A 26,790-nucleotide genomic window follows, 5' to 3' on the forward strand; every position below is an offset into this window, starting at 1 on the left:
TGTTTCATCCTGAGACCTGAAGGGACACTACTGGCAGAGAACAATGTTCTCTCACAAGAGGGGACAGCAAAGGCTGTGGCAAGACTGCGCACTGAAGGGGAGAGCAGGTGGTGGACAGGCAGCAGGAGCACATACCATGTGTCTGAGCATAAATGAGGCATTCCTAGGATCTCTTCCACCTCCAACTGGGAGAGACTTGGGGGTGGGGCTGGCAAGGTACTACAACTGTTCAGGGGTTCATATGAGGCTGAAGGACTTTTATTATTAGTCCTACTGTGACCTAATTTACAGCATACTTGGATACACATGGAAAAAACGGGGTTAGCAAGATTAAATAAATGAAGTTCAAGGGGAAAAGAAAACACAAAGGGAGATGTGAAAGTATACAGTACCCTACAAAAAACCCACAAACACTTGGCAAATTTTTAACTGAATGTCTCTTTTGTGCCAGGCATGTGCTTTTTAGACATAACCTCATTTATTGCTCACAACAATCCTTGGTCTGGCATATATTATTACTAATCCCCTTTTATAGATGAAAAAAGGTTGAGGCCAGTGAGGATACAGGTAAGCAGCTTGTACAAAGTCATGAACTGTTTCTGTCAAACTTCAGGCAGAGTTTGCATGTTTTTTTTTTCTTTTTTTAAAGTAATCTCTATGCCCAATGTGGGGCTCCAACTTATGACCCTGACAACAAGAGTTGCATGCTCTACTGACTGAGTCAGTCAGGCACCCAAGAGTTTGTGTTTTAAAAAACGTTTTAATATTTATTTATTTTTTGAGAGACAGAGATAGAACACCAGCGGGGAAGGGGCAGAGAAAGAGAGACACAGGATCTGAAACAGGCTCCAGGCTCCCAGCTCTAAGCTATCAGCACAGAGCCCAACACGGGGCTCAAACCCACAAACCGTGAGATCATGATCTGAGCTGAAGTTGGACTCTTAACCGACTGAGCCGCCCAGGTGCCTCAAGAGTTTGTGTGTTTAAAAACAACTAAGCCATCAAGCCTCCTCTGGGGAGGGGCAAAAAGTTTATCCAAAGGAGCCAGGCAGAGTTCTTTAGCTAAAATAAAAATGACTGAAATAAAGAAAGATGCCAAGAAGAGAAAGTCTGAAAATCACTACAAGGAGCACTTATTACAGAGACCAAAGCTGCTGATGAGGCAGGATTCCAGGCTGGAGAGCCAGGATATAGATGTCCACCTGTCACAACTTTTGTCTCCTATCGAGCACTTAGCCATCTCCCATTTCTGTTGAGAAGAGCTGGCCAATTAGCTGTAGTGGCCCTGGTCATTCATACCTCAGCAGTAAGTCACCCAGGCCGGTCACTTGCAGGACACATGCACCATGATTGTTCATCTGATCCCTAACTCTGTCCAAATTATGGACTGACAGAATTCAAGACGAAGGTCTCAATGCTGTACTGAAATACAGGTCCAAATCAAACAGGTTAAGTAACCACTTTCTTGCTTCCTTGTGATAAATACCGCTAACTAATTCAGTTGACACTACCTTTGGGAGTGTGTCTTCCAAGTTCTTGCTGGTTCCCTAGCTAGCATTCAGCCCAAATGATGACAATGAAAAGAGAGAGATGCATGTTGATAAAAGGGAGCACCCAGGTGCAAGGATTTCATTAGGAAAAAAATAAAAAGTTTCAAAAAGGAGACATTTTCAGTCTTGTTCATAAAGACTGAAAACATTGATCAGAGTGCTTTATAAATTTCAGTTTTTCAGGGGTGTATCAGAATGCTTGCTTAGAGGTCTCTTCAACTCTCAGGTTTGATTTGTGGTCCAAACCTTCTCCAATGTGCATAGAAATTCAATTTCTTAAAGCCTAGGTGACTTGCTGCTTAATTTAAATTTAATTTGAGTGCTTTGGTAAATGCCGAAAGATGTATTACAACGTAGTACTCAGCGTGCATACCTAAGCATTACACAGTCTAGCTAGGTAATTCTACTGTGGATTCTTACTAGATTTACCTGATTTGATTGTATGTAGTCAGCAGAAGCAAAAGTAATTACAAGTAGATTTCAAAAGAGCTCAAATTCTCTAAAATCCATTTAAATGTTTGGTTTGTCTATAGTTTCCTTCGTGAATTGATGGTTTAGCTTTGTGCTTTCAGACCTCAACCTGATAGAAGTACAGATTTCTGGGCTCTTTCCCAGATAATCCATATCAGCATTTTCAGAAAGCACCTTAGGTATTTGGATAGAAGTCGACCAAGAACTTTGATTTGGAATACAACGAAGAGCCTCTCTAAGGTCCCTTGTCATATCTGACAGCTGTGTATCGTCCTGGGGTGTATATACATAGAAGCTTGGGTAGAGTTCATTAGCAAGGTACTGAGCACTTACTTTTCTATAGTATTTCCATTATGACACAGACTACTTTTATTTTGGATCATGTTATTTTATAAAAAAGGTGATTACAACTTTGGCAGATTTGAAAAAAATAAAAAAGCTTGGAAGATAAACGTCTTATTTGGGAAGTTTCCAGTAGTTTTATAAAAAAATACGTTCATAATCTATCTATCCATCCATCTGTCCACCCACCCACCTACCTACTTATCATATGAAGTATCTAATGTATATTGGATATTAAATATTTATTCTATAAAATGGTCTAGGAACAATGAAGGCTGATTTGAATATTTTTTCTACACATATACTGTTTTTTTCTACACATATTTTTTTCTACAACACATACTGTTGCTGTAATTTGGTACCCTTTGACATAAAGTTCCAATCTTACTCCTGCCAGAAGTCTTTCTGACCACTCCAGCTCTATGTGATTCCCCATTAATAAACTATATCTCTCATGTGGTTTCTTACCATAATATACTGCTTTAAAAAAACCACATCTGTAGCCCTCATCCTCAGTCAATTTGTAGACTTCTGGAGGGAAAAATTATGATGGTCCTTCTTTATTCCCATAACAAAAAACTCTGTGCCATTCATTAGTGTTCAGTCAATAAATATTTGCAAATGGATTTATTCAGAAAGAGGAATACGGTAGTGTGGTAATGTATGTACAATGCATTAATAGAGTTCAATTTTAAATACATTCAAATATTAATTTCTAAAAATTAATGAAATATATAGGCATAGATGATTATAGAATCACAAATTTTTAGCTTTGGCTGACCTCTCATCAATTATCAAGTACAAGTCTATTATTTTTTACATGAGGAAATTAGATTCTATAAGGCACTAAGCTACTTGAAAAAAAAGGAGCCATTTATGTGAACATTTCATTTCATACATAAAGCAATAGTTTTAGTTACCTTTGCATTTTTTGTAGCACCTCGTTTACACACAATAGGCACCAAATATCAGCTGACTGGATTGCTTCCTGGAAATCAATTTCACTAACTGGATATTTAGAACTGGATGATGAATAGATAGCTCATGCCTTCAACTTCTCACATGCTTCACAAGGGATACCACCACCTACAGCTGCCCTATTAGCTTATTTTGCTGGATCTCCCTTGCCTCAGACAGAATGCTTGTTTCCTGTTCATTCCTGATTTTCTTTGAGCACCTGCCTGAGCATGTAGATTCTAGCTCTTCTTTCTGACTCCTACTGCGTATGCTAAAAACCTAATTATATTGTATCCTTGCTGAATCTGTAATAATATCTGCCTTTCTAAAAGAGAATATTTATGCTTTTATTTTCCTTTTTTGGGAGCCATGGATTATTTGGTTCATGTGATCTGGAAAGGAGAAAACAGTGGACACCAGATAGAGCAATTTTCTCTAGAGCAATCACTAGGAGGGACTCCCCAGTCTCCATTTAGATTGCTCATCTTCATTCATTGTTTTCCAAGTCTTGGAACCAAAGTGAGATGCTAGAGAAGGATTTAATTCTTCAGGACCCTAAGCTCCCACTTGTAACACAAGTGTTGAGGGAGAAAACCCTAGCATCTCCAGGCAGCAATAGGTCTAATCAGTTACTTTCTGTGTGTTTAGAGTATAAACCATACACCATGGTTTGGATTTATTCCCTTGGCTGCATGATCAACCCTTGCTCCTTCAGATGTGGTGTTCCTGGAACACAGACTCAGAGTAAAGATCAAACAGAATGGATTTTAGACATATCTGATATAATCTTACTATTTTGCTGATAAGAAAGTTGAAACTCAGAGAAGTTACTTGTTTAAGGTGATTCGGTTGGATTGGATAGTGATAGATCTGGGACTCAAACTGGCCATGCTGCCTCTTTCATGGCTGCTGACGTTTGGTAACTGTCTTACTCCTTAACTTCTTTTACTTTATCTGGTATTTGAAGTGATCTCATGCTCAGGTAGATGACCGATTTTGCAGCTGAACCTCGAAGTTCCTTGAAAGTTTCATATATGGTGACTTTTCCTCTGAGCCCACTTCCATCACAGTCTCCTATAGATCTTCTTATCTCTTACTTGTCACATGTCTGAAATATCTCAGTCTCCAAGTACAATCATCACTTTTCTCATATGCATTTCATTAAGAGAGGTCAAGGACAAACTATAAATGTAAGTCAAAGGATGATAATCTCTGGAGAGTGAGGAGAGACAAGCATGACTTCCCTTTAAAGGAATAGGACTATTATTCCCTTTCTGCCTCTATTTTCTCCTTCTCAACCCTTTCCTGTGTTCCTGTCTTCCTTGCTCAGGTTCCCCAACATGATTCATCTAGTTATCTAGTCTTTACTAATGTCCTCAGTGCTCTTTATTTATTGTTTTTTCTTTGCACTTATCTGACAAAAATCCAATTCTGAATATGTTGGCTTTCTCCCTGCTTCTATCAGGGCTGATACAAGTCAATGGAGGAAATCCCACAGCTGGGCTGACCAATGTCTCTACAACAGTGTTTCTTAAAGTGTGGTCCCCAGACTGGTAACATCAGTATGATTTGGGAACTTGTTAGAAATGCAAGGCCCAGACTCACTCAGTCTACTGAATCAGAAACTCTTGAAATGAAATACAACAATATGTATTTTAACAAGTTTCCCAGGTAATCCTGATATACCATAAAGTTCAAAAAATACTACTGTATCAAATATTTGTCTTTAACCTCAATTTGCTATTGGTACTAGCTGTTAATCTTTATATGTTTTCTACATCAGTGATCCTCTATGTTTTGCATACTAGCTTCTTTAAATCTCCCTTTTCCTCAAATCTGTGGTCCTGCCTGTCTCTCCCCACTCTCCAGGGATCATCACCCTCTGGCTTATATAGTTTGTGCTTGAACTCCCTTAAACACCTGCCATCAAATCCTCAGACTTACTGCAGTTAGTTTCAGTGCAAGAGTGTTCATTTTCTTTGTGTTGAAGGCCAGCCCATACACCATACCTTTCCCTTCAGCATCAGGAACTTTTTCTCTTCATTCAAGTTCTCTCTCTCCACTGGCATCTTCCACCCAACCTCGGAGCTGTCAGCACAGAGTCTGACCCAGGGCTCGAACTCACGAGCTGCGAGATCATGAACTGAGTCGAAGTTGGATGCTTAACTGACTGAGCCACCCAGGTGCCTGGGGGGTTTTGATTTTAAGTGTCATAAAAAGCCCTGTAGGATTTTAAGCAAGGGAGCAACATTACCTGATATATAGTTTATGAAGATTTTACCTTTCTTGTGTGGAGAATGGAGTGCATGGGCTAAACCAAGAAAATCTGTTCAGCTGTAGTGGAGATGTAACTAAATTTGGGTTATGATTTGGAGGTAGAGTTAATGGGAGAGGATGGAGAGAATCAAAGGTATTCCTAGTCTTTTTGTTTTTAACAACTATGTGGATAATGATGTTGTTAGACTGGAAAGGGATAAGATGACTGGAAAAAAAACAAGAATGTTTTGTTCATGTTGAGTTTCAATTGTTTACTGGAGATCTATGAGAAGATAGGCATATAAATGCTTGAGTTTAGAATTCTAGGAAGAGATCAGGGATAGAAATATAGATTTAGGAATCTTTGGCCTATAGATGACATTTGAAGCTCTAAGGAATCCTGGGAAAGTATGTAGAAAGAGAATGTAGCCTATGACAAAGTTCTGGGCTACTCTAATATTTAAAATGAGTAGCCACTTGTATGGCTCAGTTGGTTAAGTGTCTGACTCTTGGTTTCAGCTCAGGTCATGATCTCACAGTTTGTGAGTTTGAGCACACATCAGCGTGCACTGACAGTGCACAGCCTGCTTGGAATTTCTCTCTCTCTCTCTCTCTCTCAAAAAAATATATATTATTAAATAAATATAAAATATATAAATAAGTAAATATAAATTAAATATAAATATAAAATATAAATTAAATATAAATATAAAATATAAAATAAATAAATATAATTAATTATTAATTAAATATATAAAAATATATATATCATGGAAGTATGGAGTGAAAATTTCTAACATAAGAAAATGAGAATGAGCAATTGGTAAGGTAGGATATTTTCTTAGAATTCTCCTAATCGATTCTCAGTCAAATTATGCTGAGAAGTAAATGAGAATAAGGACAGAGAGGTAACGAATGGAAATGGGAACATGGAGGGCTCCAGAGACCCTGGCAAGAGCAGTCACAATAGAATGGTGAAATCAAAAGTCTGATTAGAATGGGCTGAGGAAATTAAGTTATTGAATTAGAGTCTGGCCTGAGGAGAAGCTGAAAAAGTTGTTAAGTTCTTCATTCTAGTCCCTCTCAATAGATTTCTGAAATCAAAACCATTCAAAAAGTAACCAAAGCCCTTCAAACTGAGGCAGGGTTTTGGAGAAATAAGGGTGGTTATTAAAGACTCATATTTGAAAAGTTTAAATGAAGGTTCCATGCAATTTAAACACAACTGGAATGTTAAAAAATCAATACAGAGCTCCATAAATGAAATTACTGACAGAGTGGTTACCATGCCAAAACAACGACCACCATGTCAAAATTAGTTAAGTAACAGTAAGTATTGTTAACAAATTGGAATCTGATATTACCTGGGATAAGTCAAGTTTAATATGATCAGTACACAGAGATATTTGAGAATTGGCAACACACACACACACACACACACACACACACACACTCACACTTGCCCTCTCATCATTTTTATTAGTCAATCCCTTTAAAATAGTATGTTTAGTTTCATGGATGATAAAATATGAGAGACCACATCTTCATCAGCATAGATTTACCAAGTCCTTGGTGTGAGTATATAGGTAAGGACATCAGAAATGAGTAGTATGATTACAACGTTGGGAAAATAAAACACATAAAGAATCAAGTCTTGGCTAAATCCTTAGCTCATAAAAACTGGTTATCAAGCAGCACTAGCACTGATGATGGCAAACTGGCCATATACCAAGGGTCATCTTAGTCTGCAGACTGTAGAAACAACCGTTGGCCATACAACTAGTAAAGACAATTATCATCACTGAGTGATACTATTGAGTGAGAGAGGGAGCCATGTATCTTCCAGTAGATGGTCATTCATTGCCAGGATATTATATCCACATGTAGTTCACATATAATTGCACAAATGCAAGATTCCTTTTATGATGGAGCATCCAGAAGAGAGAACCTTTCATTTGGAACTTCAAATATAACTAATCTCATATATAATATTTCAACTGTCCATTAACTTACTTGGTCATATTTTAAGTTGGCAGAAATGTATTGAGCACTTATTATGTGCAAAGCACTGTAGTGATGTTGCCTTACATATATGCATATAAGAAATAAATAACCCCCAGATATTTTATCCTTATTTTAGAATGAATGAGTGGCTGACATGCTGGTGCTGTTACCAAAGTGTGTGAACACCAAATGTTTAGTTCCTACCAGCTCATGACCCCCATCTTCATCGAAGTCCTCCTCTATCCCATCAGTCATCTCTTCTCCATCCGCATCTGGCCCTCCTTCAGCAGGCTCCTCTGTAGAGTGATCTGCATTCTCTGACACACATTCATCTTGGATCAGCTCTATACTCTCTTCCAATTGCTTCTTCTGAGCTTCTGGTGGGGGAGAAAGCAAATGACTACTACCTTGGGTTGCTCATGAGCCATTTGGATAAACCATGAAAAAACAGTCTATGAAAGGGTAAATTCTGTGTGAGGAGGATAAGGTCATATTATGTTCTGGTTGAATTTATTCAGTCATGTAAATTACGTGCCTAATCTGTGTGCATTTTCATGGAAGTATGTTTACTTTTAAATGGAATTAGCAAAAATTAGGAAATCTAGATGATACTAGTATATAAAGAAATAAATATTTACATAAATAGATGGATCTTTCCAGCTATATATATTCTTTTCTAATAGGGATATACTCTTAGAGGAAAAAATATAACAAAAACAGAGGGTAAAAATCACATAAAACATAGAACTTGTTCACTGAACGAGGGAAGATGAAGAAAGCTCATTGACAAGTTCAAACTTAATTGAAAAAGACAAAAATTCCCCAAGGAAAAAAAAATACAAAAGCACATGTGTTGTCTTTCAGACAACTTGTCTATGTGAACAATAATTTGAAATTTTAGAGTCTAGATTCTAGACTAGACTAGAGTCTGGCAGATATGGTTCACTGCAGTGGTTACGAATAAAATTCTGGTGTTAGATTTACTAACTTTGTTATGCAAAGCCAAAGTGGTTAACCTTTATTGTGCCTCAGTTTCTTCATCCATATAATTAGGATAACTACTTAACTTCCAGGGTTTGGAATAGTGTTTAGTAGAGTTATTTGCAAATAATAAGTGCTCAACAGATGAAGTTACATTCTACATTAACAGAATTCCCTACAATTACCAGGGTGTGCATGCTCCATTTACAGAAATTCACTCTGATGGGAATTATGCTGACAACATAATAAATATTTCCCCTAGTGGTTGGTTTTCATCTCCTATGAAAATATCAAGAAGGACTGGGTATTGAATAAATAAGATCAGTTACTGTACCTCCTTCTCTTAACTTATTCCCATGTATACATGGCTATCTCAAAAGCTGGGTGATTTTCACTCATTTCGATCATTGTAATTTTATCAGGTAATTATCCCATTATTTGATTTGAATTTTAAGAGATGCTACCTTTTAAGCTTATATAGTTATATTTTTATGGCAATAAAGACAGTTTATAGAGCCAAATAAACTGAGGGGTGTTCATTCCTAGTCTTTTTCAAAATGTGAGTTAAAGAGAAAGTAAGCATTGATATACATATATTTTGACTCAGCACAAATCTTTTCAAATACAAGTAACATGTAAATCAACAAACTGATAAAAATGATGTATAAATAAGCAGGTATCCTCTTCTACAAATTGTTTAAAATTGTAATAGTTACTTGTGTAAATACATGTATTTTTGCAGTTTAATTCTCCAAATAATAAAGTTTATGTATTGAAAATAAGGCAGAAGGATAGGGTTGTGCTCTGGTCCTGCTGTCAGAGGACAGCATTCTAGTTCTAGCTTAGCTACTTGCCAGTGGAATCATGTGCATTGGGCCTGGCCACTCGGTCAGGTCCTTTAAATGTATTAGGTCAACCTTTCCTCATCTGTATAAAAGCTTTGATATACCTCTGGGGTTGGCTGTGAGGATTAACAGAGCTTCTATTTTGGAAATGTTTTGCATACTATGAAGGACTACATAAATGTGTACTGTTACATACAAAAAGGAGACTGTGTGTTCCTCACTGTGAAAGTGTCAGGATAACAACACCAGTAGGCATGGAACAAGAGGGCTGGTAAGATCAGGAATAACTGAAAAACTTGTGGGGCTGAGGCTCCATTTCAGAGGAGGAGAAGAGCTGGTAGGTCCAAAAAGGCTAAAAATAATTACTACAGGCAACTTAAAATGACAAAACCTAAGGTCTTTTTCTTCATTTACTTCCCATATATAGACACAGACTATACATTTCATGATGTTTTTCTATCAACTTGTCAGTTTTGCTTTTTTCCACAGATCAGCATAACTACTGTAGTGATGATGTAAATTCTGCTTTTAAAGCTACACTTTTTATCTTCATATATGTGAGTGTACTGATGAAAGCAAGTAGTTTAAATTCCTTCTTCTCTGATTTTAATCTACATCACTTTTAGCATAGAAAGTCTTATGAAGACTTTAAAGTGATTATTGTAAAACTTAACCAAAAAGTTTAATTGGGAGAAGATTACCCAAGTCTCTGGATTAAAAGGAAGGCAAATCAGGCAAGAGACACAGATACAGACCACATGCTGAACTTAACTGTTACTGAAAATTGCTAGTTTTTAGTCATCTCACCTTCTTTCCACCTATCACTGACCTCTGTAGTTCTTGACCTTTAACATATCTACACATTCATGACCAGCACCAATGTAGAAAAAACTGTGATGGGCAGACTAGTTTGAGCACTGACGTTTTGAATCTCTGCTATTGATCACATCCCATGCTCTACCTGATAGCCTCTACTATGGCTGACCCTTTGGACAGCACAATGCATCTGGCAACTCTGGTTTCCATCCTTCAGCCTTTCTCCTTAGAGTGATTTTTGTGTTTATCATTTGACCCCTCCCTTTTTGCCACTCTAGGTTACCACCCGTTCAAAATACCACTGCTGTCATGACCTGGTGCTGATATTGCAGGAATGAGAGAGGAATGGGCATTTGGGATTGGACAATTATTATCCTATACAGTGAAAAATGTATCGTATAACTTTTCCTAAACCCAGACTTTCTGGATTTTAGGTCATTATGTTTATTCTTTTGTCATAATACACAACTGTACTTTTGCTTAGGATTAATATTATTTTGGAAATTCATTTGGCTTGACATATACATTTCTTCTCTAATGATTTTCAGAAGTATTTGTTCTCTGGAAACCCTCGCTTTTAATGTTGAAATTAATATTCTTATTTTCCCCTCTGGAAAATTTTTGGCCAAAGAACCACAGATTTTCAGAGAACCCATGTGGGATCAGAACTTAAAGATGCCTAGCCCTCATTTGGCTTTGTGTATCAATTTGTTGCAGTTATGTTTGAAATCCATGCTTGGGGCGCCTGGGTGGCGCAGTCGGTTAGGCGTCCGACTTCAACCAGGTCACGATCTCGCGGTCCGCGAGTTCGAGCCCCGCGTCAGGCTCTGGGCTGATGGCTCAGAGCCTGGAGCCTGTTTCCGATTCTGTGTCTCCCTCTCTCTCTGCCCCTTCCCCGTTCATGCTCTGTCTCTCTCTGTCCCAAAAATAAATAAACGTTGAAAAAAAAAATTAAAAAAAAAAAAAAAAAAAGAAATCCATGCTGACTCTCCTTATCTTCCTAAACTGAATGACATCCCTTCTTCCCTGATCCACCAAAGCCCAAATCAAACGTTGTCTTATAGTCTACTCTTGTCTTATCCTTCTCTCTGTGGTGTTTAAGTTTCTCTAATACTAGAGCTATTGCCTCAAAAGGTCATTGTCACACTCAAAGGGGATAATATAGATGTTAATCTTTTGTAAAGTGAGAAGTGCAATACAAGTCAGTTATCAAGAAATAGTTTGATTTGCTCTGTACCCCTTACTGAATTCCTTGTGTGTAGAAGAGATAATACAAGCTATTAGAAACGATATAGAATTTAAGATCCATAATTCTGTTAATTACTAATCCTATTAACTATAGCTTTCTTCTCTAAAAGATGAGCATGAAAATAACATCTTTCAGAGAGTTGTTGTATACTCAAATGAGTGTTTTAAAATGTAAAGGCGACACAAACATGTTATCGTAACAGGCTCAAAAATGGTTATTGAGTTGAACCTGTATTATTGCTCTAGGAAAACAGTTTATGTCAAAATCATTCATTACTATTGACCATTAAGCATCTACATTACAAGGACAATTTGGGCTTTGACATGGTCCCTTCGTTTCTGTTTAGACAGACATAATGTTTTAAGTTAGTCTCTGCTTTTTCGTGTATGTTATACAACATACATGCAACTCCTCTGACAGCCAATTTCAAAGGCAATAGTGTTCAATGCAAAAAAAAAAAAAACAAACAAAAACAAAAACCTAGGACTCATCCTCATTCATCCATTAATTAAGTTGAAGGCTAAATGCATGGAAGACATTATCTGGTTTGAGAAAAAAAAACTTTAATTACAATGGCAGTCAATTCATAGCAGTTTAACAGAAATACAATCAACCTGTACTTCAGTAATACGTAGTCATCATAGATTTTTGTCATTACCTCATAAGAAATGTTATAATCGGTAAACAATGATAGGTCCCAGGAATAAAATCGCACATGAAAGCACATCTTGTTTATTAAACTGTTGGTTCACAGTTTAACAAGCAGTTTTGATCCAGTAATTATTTTGTTGAAGTGGAAACAAAGCAGCTTGTTCTATTTTTTATGAGTAATTATCTAACTTTATTTCTCCTAGAAACGAGGAGTATTTTTTAGTTTATTCCTGCCTTTATAACATTTTCTTCACCTACATAATTATTTTTTCTGTTTATCACTTTTTCCTTTTTATTGTGAGTGTTTTGTTTTTTTTATTTTATTTTTTATTTTATTTTTTTTCAACGTTTATTTATTTTTGGGACAGAGAGAGACAGAGCATGAACGGGCGAGGGGCAGAGAGAGAGGGAGACACAGAATCGGAAACAGACTCCAGGCTCTGAGCCATCAGCCCAGAGCCCGACGCGGGGCTCGAACTCACGGACCGCGAGATTGTGACCTGGTTGAAGTCGGACGCTTAACCGACTGCGCCGCCCAGGCGCCCCGTATTGTGAGTGTTGAGCGTATATGTACTATGTATGTGTGTGCACGCCCATTTATGTCTCTACCACTAAAGTTCTTTGGGGAAGAAACATTTTTATTCATCTTTGTAGCCCTGAAGGTTCACTCAGAGCCTTACATGCAAATGAAATATCTGCTGAATATATTCATGAATTGTGATGGGACCAAAAAAGGAAAATAAATGTGTGGGTGTCAAATTCTTTTCATAGAGTCAGAGTGATTGTTGAATTTGGCACCATGGTTGCAAAAATATGAATCCACAGAGGTTAAAAGAAACATCCTTGTCACATTTTACATGAGAGTCCCATACCATTAAGTCAAATAAAATGCGGGGTCTAAGAGTCTCTTAGAAGATTGTTCCTTTTTACATGATAAGTCTTCAGGAGAAAAAATAAAATGTGAAGTGTGCAAGGACCTATGGGAGGATGGCTGCTTTGGAACACTGGCATCTTTTGGAGTCTCTGCTGAATTCTTTAAGTCTGAATGACAGGTTGGCCATAGGATTTCTTTGGTGGGCAGAGTGAATTTTAGATATTTTTTGAAAGAATGTATTAAGAACCAAAAATCTAGCAGCTATATGCCTAAAAGATATCTCTAATATTACATAAATAAGGATTTCAGGAGGAAAAAAAGGTTATGGCTCCAAGTTAGTGAGTGCTTACAAAGTACTGACCATGCAGCATGCATTAACCACAGGCCTTGAGACATCCTGCAAGGTAGGCCTCTTTATCATTTTCCAGGTGGAGAAAAAAAAGGTGCCTGTGGTCACACAGTTAATGAGTGCAAGTGTCCGAGTTCCCACTTAAGGTTTTCTGTTTCCATAGCCTGGGCTATTTCCTAATATATCTCTAGAAAAAGGCCTAATTGGATAGAGCTTTGAATCTCCTCAGTAACCAGATAATTTCAAATTAAAGAATGAAGAAGTCTGTTTGGTTAGGGGCACATGCTCCAACTAAATAATGGTTATCAAAGGAAAAGAAGTACAAGTGCTAGTTAAGTACTTCTGTTTATGGGAATATGCCTCAGGCTTTAAAAAGCCACGAAAGAAAGGAATTTATATTAAATTTCAATCTTCATATTCAAAACATTTTTTGTATGTCTCATTTCTATTTCATAAGCGATATATGATATAGAAAACAAGTTAGAATTGTTGGTATATATATTCAAAGTATTTTCATTAAATTCAGTTTGCTGCATAGCTATTATCATTAATATAACTCTGAAAATTGGTTGAGTTGGCAATTAAGTTTTTTGATGGGCTGGCTTAATTGATAGCTAATTACTAGCTAAATTGTACTTAGCAGATGGTTGGAAAGAATGTTGATATAAAACAGTCACATTATTCATTAGAGTCAAGCTAGTATTCTATAACTATTGTTTTCACATACCAGTATAAGCTGTATTTAAAAAAATTCTATATTACAACACCTGTATATAGTATGAATTTAACTCAAAGATTTCAATAAATGCTTTTTAAAACGATACAACATATTATGCATGGTATTACTAATAATGACATAAATGAGCATAAAGAAAGTTTCATAGGATAATTGCTTTCACACTAAAATGTCAGTTACAGAAGTACATTCCTGGAGAAAATGATCTCAAAGTTGTTCTCATTGAGTACCCTGGATTGTTAAGGTCACCACAGACTCAATATAAATAATAAAAAAAAATTATGTTTAGGTTTGAAAGAGACAGAGACAGAGTGCAATCCAGGGAGGGGCAGACAGAGAGAGGGAGACACAGAATCTGAAACAGGCTCCAGGCTCTGAGCTGTCAGCACAGAGCCTGATACAGGGCTTGAACTCACAAACTATGAGATCGTGACCTGAGCTGAAGTCAGATGCTTAACCAACTGAGCTACCGAGGCACCCCCAATATAAATAATTTTTAAAATTACAGATACATTGTGTTTATTTAAACCTCACAATTTTAAGGAATAGATATTAATTTCCCCCATTTTACTTTTTAAAAAATGTTTATTTATTTTTGAGAGAGAGAGTGTGTATGTGTGAGCAGGTGAGGGTCAGACAGAGAGGGAGACACAGAATCTGAAGCAGGCTACAGGCTCTGAACTGTCAGCACATAGCCGGACATGGAACTCAAACTCACAAACTGCAAGATCACGACCTGAGCTGAAGTCAGATGCTTAACCAACTGAGCCACCCAGGCACCCCAATTTCCCCCATTTTATTTATTTATTTATTTATTAAAAAAAATTTTTTTTAATGTTTATTTATTTTTGAGAGAGACAGACAGAGTGCGAGCGGGGGAGGGTCAGAGAGAGAGGGAGACACAGAATCTGAAGCAGGCTCCAGACTCTGAGCTCTCAGCTCAGAGCCCGATGTGGGGCTTGAACTCACAAACCGTGAGATGATGACCTGAGTGAAGTCAGATGCTTAACTGAATGAACCACAAAGGCACCCCAACTCCTATTTTACAAATTTCAAAATTTATGAATACCAAGTACCACACAACTAGTAAGTTTTGGGATTGGATCTAGTTCTGTTTGATTCTTAAGTATGGGGCCTTACAGATGTCTTGCTAGTGTAAATCTATTTGCCACAAGGAGGATGAATTAAGGAGGAAGCAAACTAGAAGTGGGGTGACTGGCTACCAGGTGAGGCTTTGGAGGATGAAAATGTTCTAGCTGCTTTGTGGTGATGGTTGTACTGCTCAGTAACATACTAAGAAGTCATTGAATTACACTCTTGGAATGGGTGAGTTTTATGCCTATGTAATAAAGCTGGTAAAAAATAAGATGAGTTCATTAGAGCAAGTGAGAGATGAGGGCTTGGGTACAGGCAATAGCACTGGCAAAACAGAGAGAAGAGGTAAAAATATGCTAAGGTAACATTTTGCAACACTGGTTGTAGAAGGAACAGAAAATGTTAATTTGGCAATTTGATTCACAGGACTTATAGAGTGGTGATGTGACAGAGACTGGACACAGAGAGTATATTTAGATAAGAAAGTGGGGAAAAAGATTTCTATTTTGAAAGATGGTGATTGAGTTATTACCAAGGACCTTAATGTACCCCTCAGCTCCCTCCTGACTATAGGCTCCAGACCTCTTTTTTCTTAGAGCATTTACTTTAGAAAACTTGGAATTGTAAAGTTTTTTTTATGCCCCTTTGAGATGTAAATCTTTTGCAACCTAGGCCTGTCTTTCTTAAAACCTAGAAGTCGTCCCCTTGAAATGTAATCATCAAGAAAGATAGTCTCTGTGGGAGAGTAGAAGCTTATCTTCCATTACAGTCAATTAGCAAACACAGATGGCCCAGTCATACCAACCAACCTCTGTACTAATGTCCTCTAATACTTTTCCATTAGCTTACTCCAGCGTTTAAAAATTATCCTGCCTTTTGTTTTAGTAGCGTTCAATTTCCACCCCCTACTGCACTAGTCTTGACCCCTATTGCAATAGTCTAGAATAAAGTCTTCCTATGCCATGTTAATAAGTGTCCAGTGCAATTTTCTTTTACAGTTCCCTGAGGGATAGCCGTTGGAAATTCTGCAGTAAGCAAAGGGAAAGGTTTTGATCCAACTGCTAAAGACGAGTCATTTTCTTTTCACAACTTTAAATTTAGCTTCTTTAAAACACTTAATTTTTGTAGTTAAATATTTCCACAAGACTTGTTGTGAAAAATAGCAGTCTTCTGTTCCTACCTGCTCACCATTTTCAGCTCTTTTAAAGGCTTTCAACTCAGCTCATTCTTTTAAATATATGCCCTCATATTTCTAAATAGGTGTTTCTGTTGCTGTCTCTTGATCAGTCTTAGGCTTTACCTATTGATATCATACTTAGGAAGCTGAGGACTCAATTCTCTGTCATACAATCCCCACTTACGTCCCATCACTCTAGGGAGTTACACTGTAAATTAGATTAGATCAATGTTCTGTGTTTACTTAATTTTAAGTATGAAAATGCTTTGTGCAGCTAAGTTGTTAGTATATAACACATAATTTTTCTTTCCTGAACAGTATTATTTTCTTTGGTGTTAAAAAGTGCCTTGAACTTTTCATCTTATTTCGTTTTGTTTAATTCAGTTCCCTGTGTACAGATACATATTTGTGCCAACTTTAACTAGACCTGTAAATCTTGTTTCAAACCAATTCACTTACCTACCCGTTAGCCATTCTATCAATTTCATCTTGAAAAAGTCTCTCCCGGAGCTTTTGAGTTGTTCGGATTTCGATTTCTTTCTGGGTCTGTTGCACAGCTCATATGCTAGACTGTCCTTTACCACCATCCTGTGATTCCCCTTGCTCTTGCCTCGGGATTTCCCTGCTTTGGGAAAGCCACGTTTCTCCTTTCTTGGTTTACCTGCTGGTTTTTGTGAACTACTTCCTCCGGTCCTTTTCAGGGAAAGAGTGAACTGGAGATACATTTTTTGATATTTATATCTGCAAATGTCTTTACCTTCACATTTAATAGTTTGGGCATTAGGTACAGAATTGTAGCTGGTAAATGATCTTTCCTCAGAATTTTTAGGGTATGTTTTCATTGCCTCCTGGTTTTCAGTGTGGCTGTTGAGAAGCCTATTGGTATTCTGATTCCTGTTTCTTTATATGAAAACTGTTTTCTCTCTTTTCCTGTCTCTCTGGAAGATGGTAGGACCTTCTCTTTGCCCTCATGCTCTGAAATATCACAATGAGATGCTTTGATGTGCATCTTTTTTCGTGCATTGTTTCAGGCATTCAGTGGGTTCTTTCAAACTGATTAACTAATGTTCTTCAGGTTTTTTCTTAAAAAATTTTTTTTTACATTTATTTATTTTTGAGAGACAGAGCACAAGTGGGGGAGAGGGGCAGAGAGAGGGAGACACAGAATCTGAAGCAGGCTCCAGGCTCTGAGCTGTCAGCACAGAGCCCGACGCGGGGCTCGAACCCACAAACCATGAGATCATGACCTGAGCCAGTCAGATGCTGAACCGACTGACCCACCCACATGTTCCCTTCAGGTTTTTTTCTAAAAAATTTTTTGATGATCTCCCCTCTTTCTTTCTGTAACCTTATTATTCAGATATTCATACAGCAAATTTCATATCCTTCCTCTCCTATTTTCCATATCTATTTTCTTCTTCAATTTTTTCTTCCAATACTGAATTATTTGTGCTATCACATGTTAATTTCTAAAAGCTCTTTTATCTGTCTTCTGAATACTCATTTTTAGTTTCATATTCTTATTTCATGAATGCAATATTTTCCCATTCTTTCTGAGTATGTTAATCAGTTTTTTTTAACTTTTTCTTTTAAAGTTTTATTCTTTCTTCTGCACAATGTTTCATCCAAGTTTTCTTTTTTTCTCCTTTTTTTTATATCTCCTTTTCATGGTAAGTGTTTGCAATTATTGGGTGATGCTTGTCCATTCATTGAACAGTGAGGTAGTAAAATATCAAGGGGCAGCTTTGTAAGCAAAAGGATATTGTTTTTGTAGGGTGATGTGGTTGACCATTTTCTTGTGTGACGCCTATGCCAGCATCTTTAAATCTTTCTTTTTCCATTCATCAGTTGATGGACATTTAGGCTCTTTCCATAATTTGGCTATTGTTGAGAGTGCTGCTATAAACATTGGGGTACAATGGAGTACTACGTGGCAATGAGAAAGAATGAAATATGGCCCTTTGTAGCAATGTGGATGGAACTGGAGAGTGTTATGCTAAATGAAATAAGCCATACAGAGAAAGACAGATACCATATGTTTTCACTCTTATGTGGATCCTGAGAAACTTGACAGAAACCCATGGGGGAGGGGAAGGAAAAAAAAAGAAAAAAAGGGGTTAGAGTGGGAGAGAGCCAAAGCATAAGAGACTCTTAAAAACTGAGAACAAACTGAGGGTTGATGGGGGGTGGGAGGGAGAGGTGGGTGGGTGATGGGTATTGAGGAGGGCGCCTTTTGGGATGAGCACTGGGTGTTGTACGGAAACCAATTTGACAATAAATTTCATATATTGAAAAAAAATCTTTCTTTTTAGGATGCTCATCTCCCTAATTAAAACTTCTGGTGTCTTGCCAATAGTCTGGCAGCTGAGGGGGTAGAATGCTTGGAATTTCTACAGTAGTTGTGTAAACTTTCACTTCTCTCCTTGTCTTCAACTGCACTCAAATTTGTTGTTTACCAGCTTTGGGATCTGCTTTTTAGCTATTCTATAGGTAACTTCTCCAGATTTATAGTGGGTCAGAGACAGTTGGGAATACAGAAATCTGATTCCTTAACAGACTTGCAGCCATGTATATACCTCCTTTTCTAGAGGAACATGATGTCTTTGATTTTCAGCCTTTTGGGATTTCTGTGGTTAAAATTAGACTTAGATTTCTAGGGTATGTATCCTAACTCAGGTACCTTCTCCATCTGTTGTCCAGTTTCTAAAATTTTGTTCCCATTCTCTTTATGCCTAGAGGTTTTAAAATTTTTTAAAAAATTTTTAGAGATTTTTAACATCGCTAACTCTTCTAGAGATTTTTTAAGAATCCTACCATTTTAATGCAGTTTTAGGAGAGAACAGAGGTCCATTCATGTATTTAATTCAATATCTGTGACCAGAGACATCACCAGTTTAATCCAGTGTGTAAATGCTAGCAGTAAGGTATTCAGAACAGAAATAGCAGTCACGTTACAGGTGGCAGCAGTCACATCATAACTGGAGCAACGTTTTCCATTCCGAGTACCTCAGTCTGGGGTTGGCAAACCATACAATGACCAGACAAGAGAGACGACAATGGTGCCAGATGCAAAACCAAATTACACGGGTAGCAGATGAAAAAATTACTGACATCTGTCTAGGGAAAAGAAGGGCTCAAAGATGCCACGACAAAAGTTTGAATGCACCTAAGTGGCACATCTATGGGCCAATTATGTTGACTCTCCGTTCAAAGGTTGGGAGTGAGAAAATTATAGCTCTTTTAAAATATTTAATTGGCTGTTACATTCACAGTGGGTTGGACACTAAACTTGGTTTCAGGGGGCGTAAAACAGATAACCAGACCAAATGAGAGCAAAAGACCTTTTGGTTTGGTGCAGTAGAAGAAGAACTGACCGTAGGAGTCTGAGACGCTACTATCACTAGGGTCCAAGTAAATGACATTAATGTGTGAACTGGCTAAATAAAAATACTAGCATACTGAAAAGGGTATGCCACGTGTAAACTGAGAGCAGTATTGGAAGATACTAACTTTTCAAAAGCAGTTATATATTTTTATGTTTATTTGTAATATTATAATTCTTGGGTATTAATTAATTAATAATTAATTTATTTCTAAATGTTTATTTATTTGGAGAGAGAGAGGAAGGGAGGGAGGGAGGAGGGGCAGAGAGAGAGAGAGAGAGTAGAGAGAGAATCCCAATCGGGCTCTGCACCACTCACGTGAAGCCGACGTGGGGCCTGAACTCACTAACTGTGACATCATGACTTGAGTGGAGATCAAGAGTGGGATGCTTAACAGACTGAGCCACCCAGGAGCCCCTTGGATATTAATTTATTTTTAAAAATTCTGTTCCTTTTACCAAACATCTGGGCAGGATGAATTTTCCTGTGGGACCTGGTTTGTGGCCTCTCCAATGCTTAGGTCAAACTCTGGCTATTATCATTGGAATTGTCCCAGCACACTGGCTGGCCATGTATCAGGCATACGACTGAGAATACAGCTGAATTAAATAATGTCTATTTGCCTTTTCACATCAGAGACTTTATACCTGAAGTTTGATTTTTTTTTTTACATATAGGTACCTGTGGATTAATTGTACCCATTATAGATATCCAGTCTCTAGTTTTCCTTCTTGCTTCTTTTATCCCTTTTGGTCATTTAACATCACTGTGCAAACCACATATAAATTGTGCCATTCATATGTGGCCATTTATATGTGGCTCTTTTATTTTTATTATTTTTTTTTAATTTTTTTTCAACGTTTTTTATTTATTTTTGGGACAGAGAGAGACAGAGCATGAACAGGGGAGGGGCAGAGAGAGAGGGAGACACAGAATCGGAAACAGGCTCCAGGCTCCGAGCCATCAGCCCAGAGCCTGACGCGGGGCTCGAACTCGCGGACCGCGAGATCGTGACCTGGCTGAAGTCGGACGCTTAACCGACTGCGCCACCCAGGCGCCCCATATATGTGGCTCTTTTAAAAGAATCTTCTAGGAATGAGGCACAGTTGTAGGTTAAATTGATATGTGTTATTTGTTGTTTTCAATAATCTACATAGTCACTACATTCCAAAGTTATGTTAATTGAATTATTCAATAGAAAAGAATAACATATGCATTATGGATTCATACTATTTGTAGCTTAAAAGTTGGGATTTATGTTTGAGGTCATAATCATTCCTCTAGTTTACATCTGAGGGGTTGAGACCTAGAGAAGTTAAATGACTTGCCAGGTTGTGCCTGGTACATACTACATGTTGGAAAGAGTTAGAAAAGGAAGAGAAGACAGGACCATGTGCTCAGGAAGCTTATAATCTCAAAGAAAGAGACAGGATGCTATACAAATATCTACTAGTCAGGATATAGAATACAAAATCAAGTAATGGTACTTCATTACAATTATTCCTCATAGCTTAGAAATTCACTACAAACAAAGAAGAAAAAAAATGATACTATGACTCGAATACTGTACAATCTCCATGTTGCGTGGTTTTCCCCATCTTTGGTTCATGATCTTCCATTTCCTGTCAGTATTTTATGCTGGAAACTTTCTTTTTTTCTTCTTCAAAAGTTTTGGGTAATATTTATTTTTTATCTTTGAGAGAGAGAGACAAAGCACGAGCGGGGTAGGGGTAGAGAGTGAGGGAGACAGAATCTGAAGCAGGCTCCAGGCTCTGAGCGGTCAGCACAGAGCCCAATGCGGGGCTCGAACCATGAACTGCAAGATCATGCCCTGAGCCCAAGTGGAATGTTTAACTGACTGAGCCACCCAGGCGCCCCTATGCTGGATACTTTCATTATCAAATAACTAAGACTGGGAATGGGAGATGTATGAAAGAGTAATAATGAAGAGTAAATGTTAGTTAGCCAGCAGATAATTAGTTTGCAACAGAGTAAGCATTAAAATGAGTGCTCCCTTAAATTTAGTAAGGAGATATGGAGTATTTTTTAAGAATTTTATCATATTTCTTGCCACTTTCTATAATCTAATCTTGAGTCTTTCCTTACAAGGAAAGACTTTTCTTTTCATAAAGAAAATATAGAAAGTAATCACCTTATCTCCATTAAATACAAATGCTGTTCAGGAGACAATTGCTAAGTGAATGAAATTACAAATTAAATAATTCCATTTTCTTCCTAACATGTTAAAGTAAGAAAGACATAAATATCAAAAGACTAAGCCTATCATTTTAAAAATAAATGTCTCATGACTGGGAAAGTTTAAACACGTACAAAAATAAGGTGACAGCCTCTCATGAAAAGAAAATGCAAGCTTTGAATTTGGCGTTACATTTATAGATGATCTCCCAAGAAGATAAGTGAAAGGTATTATTCATTGCAGGAAACTGGAAGGTATAATATGATAGAATAAGGATCACATTTTTCTCTTTGAGGTGATTTATATTTAAATGAGTTCTCCATAATCCTTTAAACTGAAGTGCAAATTGGTTATCAAAGTCCTTTGCTGTAAGGGTTGTTTTACATAATAACGAATTTCACAAAAGTTCCTCAAAGGGAAATATTGATTTAGGCAACATCACAGGATAGTTCAGTCACAGAAACACTTTACATTACTGCCATACACAGTATATAAAAAAACTTCCTAAAATCTAAATTTCTCTATTAAGAACTGTAGGCAGTGTTTGTTTGTTTGTTTGTTTGTTTGTTTTTTCAAATAAATGCTCAGTAGTGTGATTACTGGATAATATGGAAGTTCTATTTTTTATCTTTTGAGGACCCTCCATACTGTTTTCCATAGTGGAAAGTTACAATCCTACCCATGGTGCACAAGGGTCCCGTTTTCTCCACATCCTCACCAGCACTTGTTGTTTCTTGCCTTTTTGATACTAGTCATTCTAACAAGTGTGATGTAATATTACTTTGTGGTCTCGGTTTGCATTTCCCTGGTGATTAGTGATGCTGAGCATCTTTTTATGCACCTGATGACCATCTGTTTGTCTTCTTTAGAAAAATGTTCACTCAAATCTTTTGCCCATATCTTTTTATAGTAGAAAATATGCTGATAATAGAAATTTTTAATAAAAACAATTCTGTATTATCTATTTTTTCACATTCACATTGGTGAGAATCTGCCACATGCTAGGTATATGGCTCATGTTTTTAAAAAAATGGGTTGCGTGAAAACAGCAGGAAATGTTCTTTGCAGTTATATGCTTGTGTTAGTACCAATGCCAAACAGCTCTAATTACTGAGCCTTTACTCTGTGCTAATTACTGTGCCATATAAGTTACATGTGATATTTTATTTGTTTCTCACAAAGTGAGGTGGGGATTATTATCTTCATTCTATAAAGGAGAAGGCTCAGTCACTGGCATGTGAGAATCTGAACCAGAGTTTATATGTCTCATTCATTATGCTATACCACCAACTCACATCTGGCTTCTTTTCATTCTTGAGTCCTATGTGGCTCATTGGCAGGAGGTAAAAGCTCTGGTCGTCACCCCAGTGGTACGGTGAATGAATAGGCAGGTTCCTCTTTGCTGTAGCTCAGGGGCTCCAGGATCCCCACCAGTTCTCATCAATTAAGAGTAATCCAGGTAGCGTCACGTCAGTGAGATCCTGGGACCAGGCCCTGAGTGGAACCTGAGATTGAAACTACAAATGGGAAGGGCACTGGATTCACTCACGAGACCTGGGTTCGAGACCTAGGTCTATCACTCACTAGTTAGGTGACTATGGAAAAATCAATTTACCTCCCTGAATCTTTGTATTTTTGTCTCTGAAATGAGGAGGCTGGTATTGATCCATGGCTTTCAAAACTATATTTTTTATTTTTTAAAAAGTGAAGCTCTTTTAGAATATGAAGCCTTATGTTGAATCCCAATATTTAAAATAGATGCAGGTAGAACAAGGGCTGAATTTAGAGGAAGCAAGAATTCATCTACCTCCCGGGCCTCCTTCTAACCTTCATCTTATCTCCAGGGAGCCTCTGAGGCATGTGAGGCCTTGCAGAACACCATGTGCACTCGCTCATCTCCAACTTTATCCCAGTTCTCATATTCTGTGATTTAAAAAATATCTGTAACCACATGACAAGGGCATTAGAATTGTATTAGAATACAAATAGGGTCAAGGCTGATAATTCAAAGGAGAGGGGAACATTAAGTTATAAGAGATATAAGCAAATGACTTGGCCGCGGGTGGTCAGGGACATGCTCTTGATTTTGAGGATCCTGAAACTGGGTACTGAAGTTTTGCAGAGTTGTAGCAACGCAGGAGCTGGGCTTTATGATCACTGTTTTTGAAATCTGTTATATTTCTGCAGTTTATTTAAATATGAATATTATTTTAGTCTGACAGTGTTATTCCATTAATTGATTTTATTTTCTTAAAGTTGCTTGATATTGAGATATTAACTTGTAATTATGATATAATTATTATTATTACTATCAAAATATTTTTTCTTTTTAAAAAATATGAATTTTAGACAAATTGGTTCATGTTCTCCAAACAGTAAAAACTTAGATTGCATTGTTGCAACTCTTGGCTCAAAGACTTTATTCACGTATCTGTATTAAACTGTTAAACTCAGCCAGTGTCCCGCCGGCCCTGAGCTGTCCCTGTGATTGACAGTGTTTCACTGGTTTAATTCCAACGTGTCTATGGCCACAGATCCTTTTCACTTACCTGCCTCCGCCTTCTGCTGCTTCTCAATTTTCTCCAGGCGCCCTAGCAAGGAGTCAATTTTCGTTTTGATCTGGGTTAATTCTTTCTTGATTGTCTGTAACTCATCTGACTTCACTGGAAAGGGGAAAAGGGAAAGAAAGCAATAGAACGTCAAATGTACCACGACTCATGGAAAACACAAGTCACAGACACTCCGTGTTTTCTCAAGACTATGTCAAATCACATAGGATACTTTTCAGTCTCATTGGTTTCTTGTTACTTCCAGTGATCCTAGAGTACCAGATGACATTGGGAATTACAGTGATTTTCAGTGACGTGAGCATTTGATATACTAGCATTTCATCTTTTCACTGATAGTTAGGCAAAGGGACACAGTAACCCAGAAACAGCTTATCAAATAACTAAATGATACTAAACTCAGTTTTGGCAAGTAGTAGAGTTAATCTGCACTGTAAAATGGATTCAGCTTGAAGAATGATAAAATCATGACAGGTATGTTAATACTGCTTTGAGATCTATGTTGTAATACATATTTGAGAGGCCAATGACATTTTTAAATCTAGTTCCCTGGTATTTTATTGAAACCAGGATATAATATTTATCCTCTAAAGAAATGTTAGATGCTAGAGAACTCTAACAGAACTCTTGCCACTTCACCTACTCTTTTTTTTTTTTTTTAAAGTGAGGCAATGGGTTGTACATGCCCCCTTTTAAGCCGTGGGGCTGGAAGGAAGGAGATTCACTAAAGTTCCCACTGGTATTTAGCATGGTTTCAAAGAAAAACAAGTGGGGGGCTCTGGGGGGCTCAGTCGGTTAAGCATCCACTTTAGTTCAGGTCATGATCTCACGGTTAGAGAGTTCAAACTCTGCGTCGGGCTCTGTGCTGACGGCTCAGAGCCTGGAGCCTGCTTCAGATTCTGTGTGTTCCTCTTTCTCTGCCCCTCCCCTGCTCGTGCTCTGTCTCTCTCTGTCTCTCTCTCAAAAAATAAACATTGAAACAATTTTAAAAAAACAAAGAAAAACAAGTAGGACTAACACAAGATTGGCAACCTTTCATTTTACCAAGTAAGATGTTAACAACAACAAACATCCTACTATCAACCTAATAATTATTTTGTAAAGAAAGGGCTTAAGAAAAGGAGAATCTCCTATGTAAAGGGCAATCGTTTCAATAAATATATTTATGTTTATGAAAAATTCATTGCAGCACTGTTCTTATTTTCTCCTTTTTCTGAGAATCATTGGAAAATTTGCCACGAACCCACAAGAACCAGAGTATTAAAGATTTCAAAGCTATCACTACAGAACATCTACATCTGCCTATGAACTTTCAGTAGGTGGGTTTTCAGGTAGCCATGCCTCAGCAAAGATGCTTCAAGATCTGGGGCACAGATCTTGATTTCAGCCTATTAATTCTTCTCTGTCACTTTTGCTTTCAAGTTTATGATGATCTCAGCTTGGATATTTCCGAGAAATTTTGGAAGAAACTGAGTGTTTAGTTTAATTCTTTAGTCTCCAGGAAAAATTATAATTAATACAAACTAAATGCAATCTATGCTTGCTTGGAATGGAGATATTTGTCAACTAAGATATATGAGATAATTTACATGATAACTTATGCACCAATATACATTAATTGCTCAAAGGAAGAACAGATTATTTCCAATATAAAAATGGGAGAACATTTTCTATTATAAAATCAGACATTTTTTATAAAAAGAAGCTTTTTATTTATGATGTAGTTTGGAAAATAAAAACTGCAAGAATCCAGGACCCTGTGGAGTGTTCCTATTATAAAGAACCAAACTGAAAGTAGAACACAGTTTAAAATAGAGAATTGCTCCTTATGTCAATTATTTCAGAGACATCAAAGTACCATTGTGGAACTGCAGCTAAATTTGAAAAACATCATCTGTCACAATTGCAAATTGATTCCACTTTGAAGAATGATTTTTATTTCCTTTGATGGAAGCATGTCATGTAGTTTTACTTAAACCTATCAAATTTAATAGAAAATATTTTATCTTATAGCATTAGATTTCAGTGCAGCAGAAATGGGACTGTGGCTGGAAACTAATAGAATAGATGTTTTAGTAAGTAGAGCCACTTCTCAGCTCAGAAATGCAGTTGACTAATTTAATTTATTTATCTCCTTAAAAAATAAACAAAAACCCCACCAATGCCCCATTTTTTAGAAACTACATTACAAGCCACTAGAAATCTAGGCTCACCAAGTAGGAACTTACCAGTGTCCAGGGAGTCAAGGCTGGCTTTAAGTCTAGACTCAAGTCTAGCACTGTAGGAACCC

At 37.2% G+C, this 26,790-nt stretch overlaps 1 protein-coding gene across 9 annotated transcripts in view; it reads right to left on the minus strand.

The window, feature by feature from the left end:
- The window catches only part of RALYL (RALY RNA binding protein like), a 718,636-nt gene that overhangs the window by 29,292 nt on the left and 662,554 nt on the right, over positions 1 to 26,790 (minus strand). For 8 of the 9 annotated variants that reach the window (XM_040487491.1, XM_040487494.1, XM_040487487.1 and 5 more), the window contains 2 exons: positions 24,483 to 24,596; positions 7,785 to 7,957 (listed from right to left, as the gene is read on the minus strand). In XM_040487491.1, the coding sequence (XP_040343425.1) occupies positions 7,785 to 7,957; positions 24,483 to 24,596 (287 nt within the window). The remainder of the gene's footprint in view (positions 1 to 7,784; positions 7,958 to 24,482; positions 24,597 to 26,790) is intronic. The other variant, XM_040487493.1, reaches the window with a different exon arrangement.

The sequence above is a fragment of the Herpailurus yagouaroundi genome, unplaced genomic scaffold (genome assembly GCF_014898765.1).
Source record: "Herpailurus yagouaroundi ecotype Mexico unplaced genomic scaffold, PumYag 165, whole genome shotgun sequence".
NCBI lineage: Eukaryota > Metazoa > Chordata > Mammalia > Carnivora > Felidae > Herpailurus > Herpailurus yagouaroundi.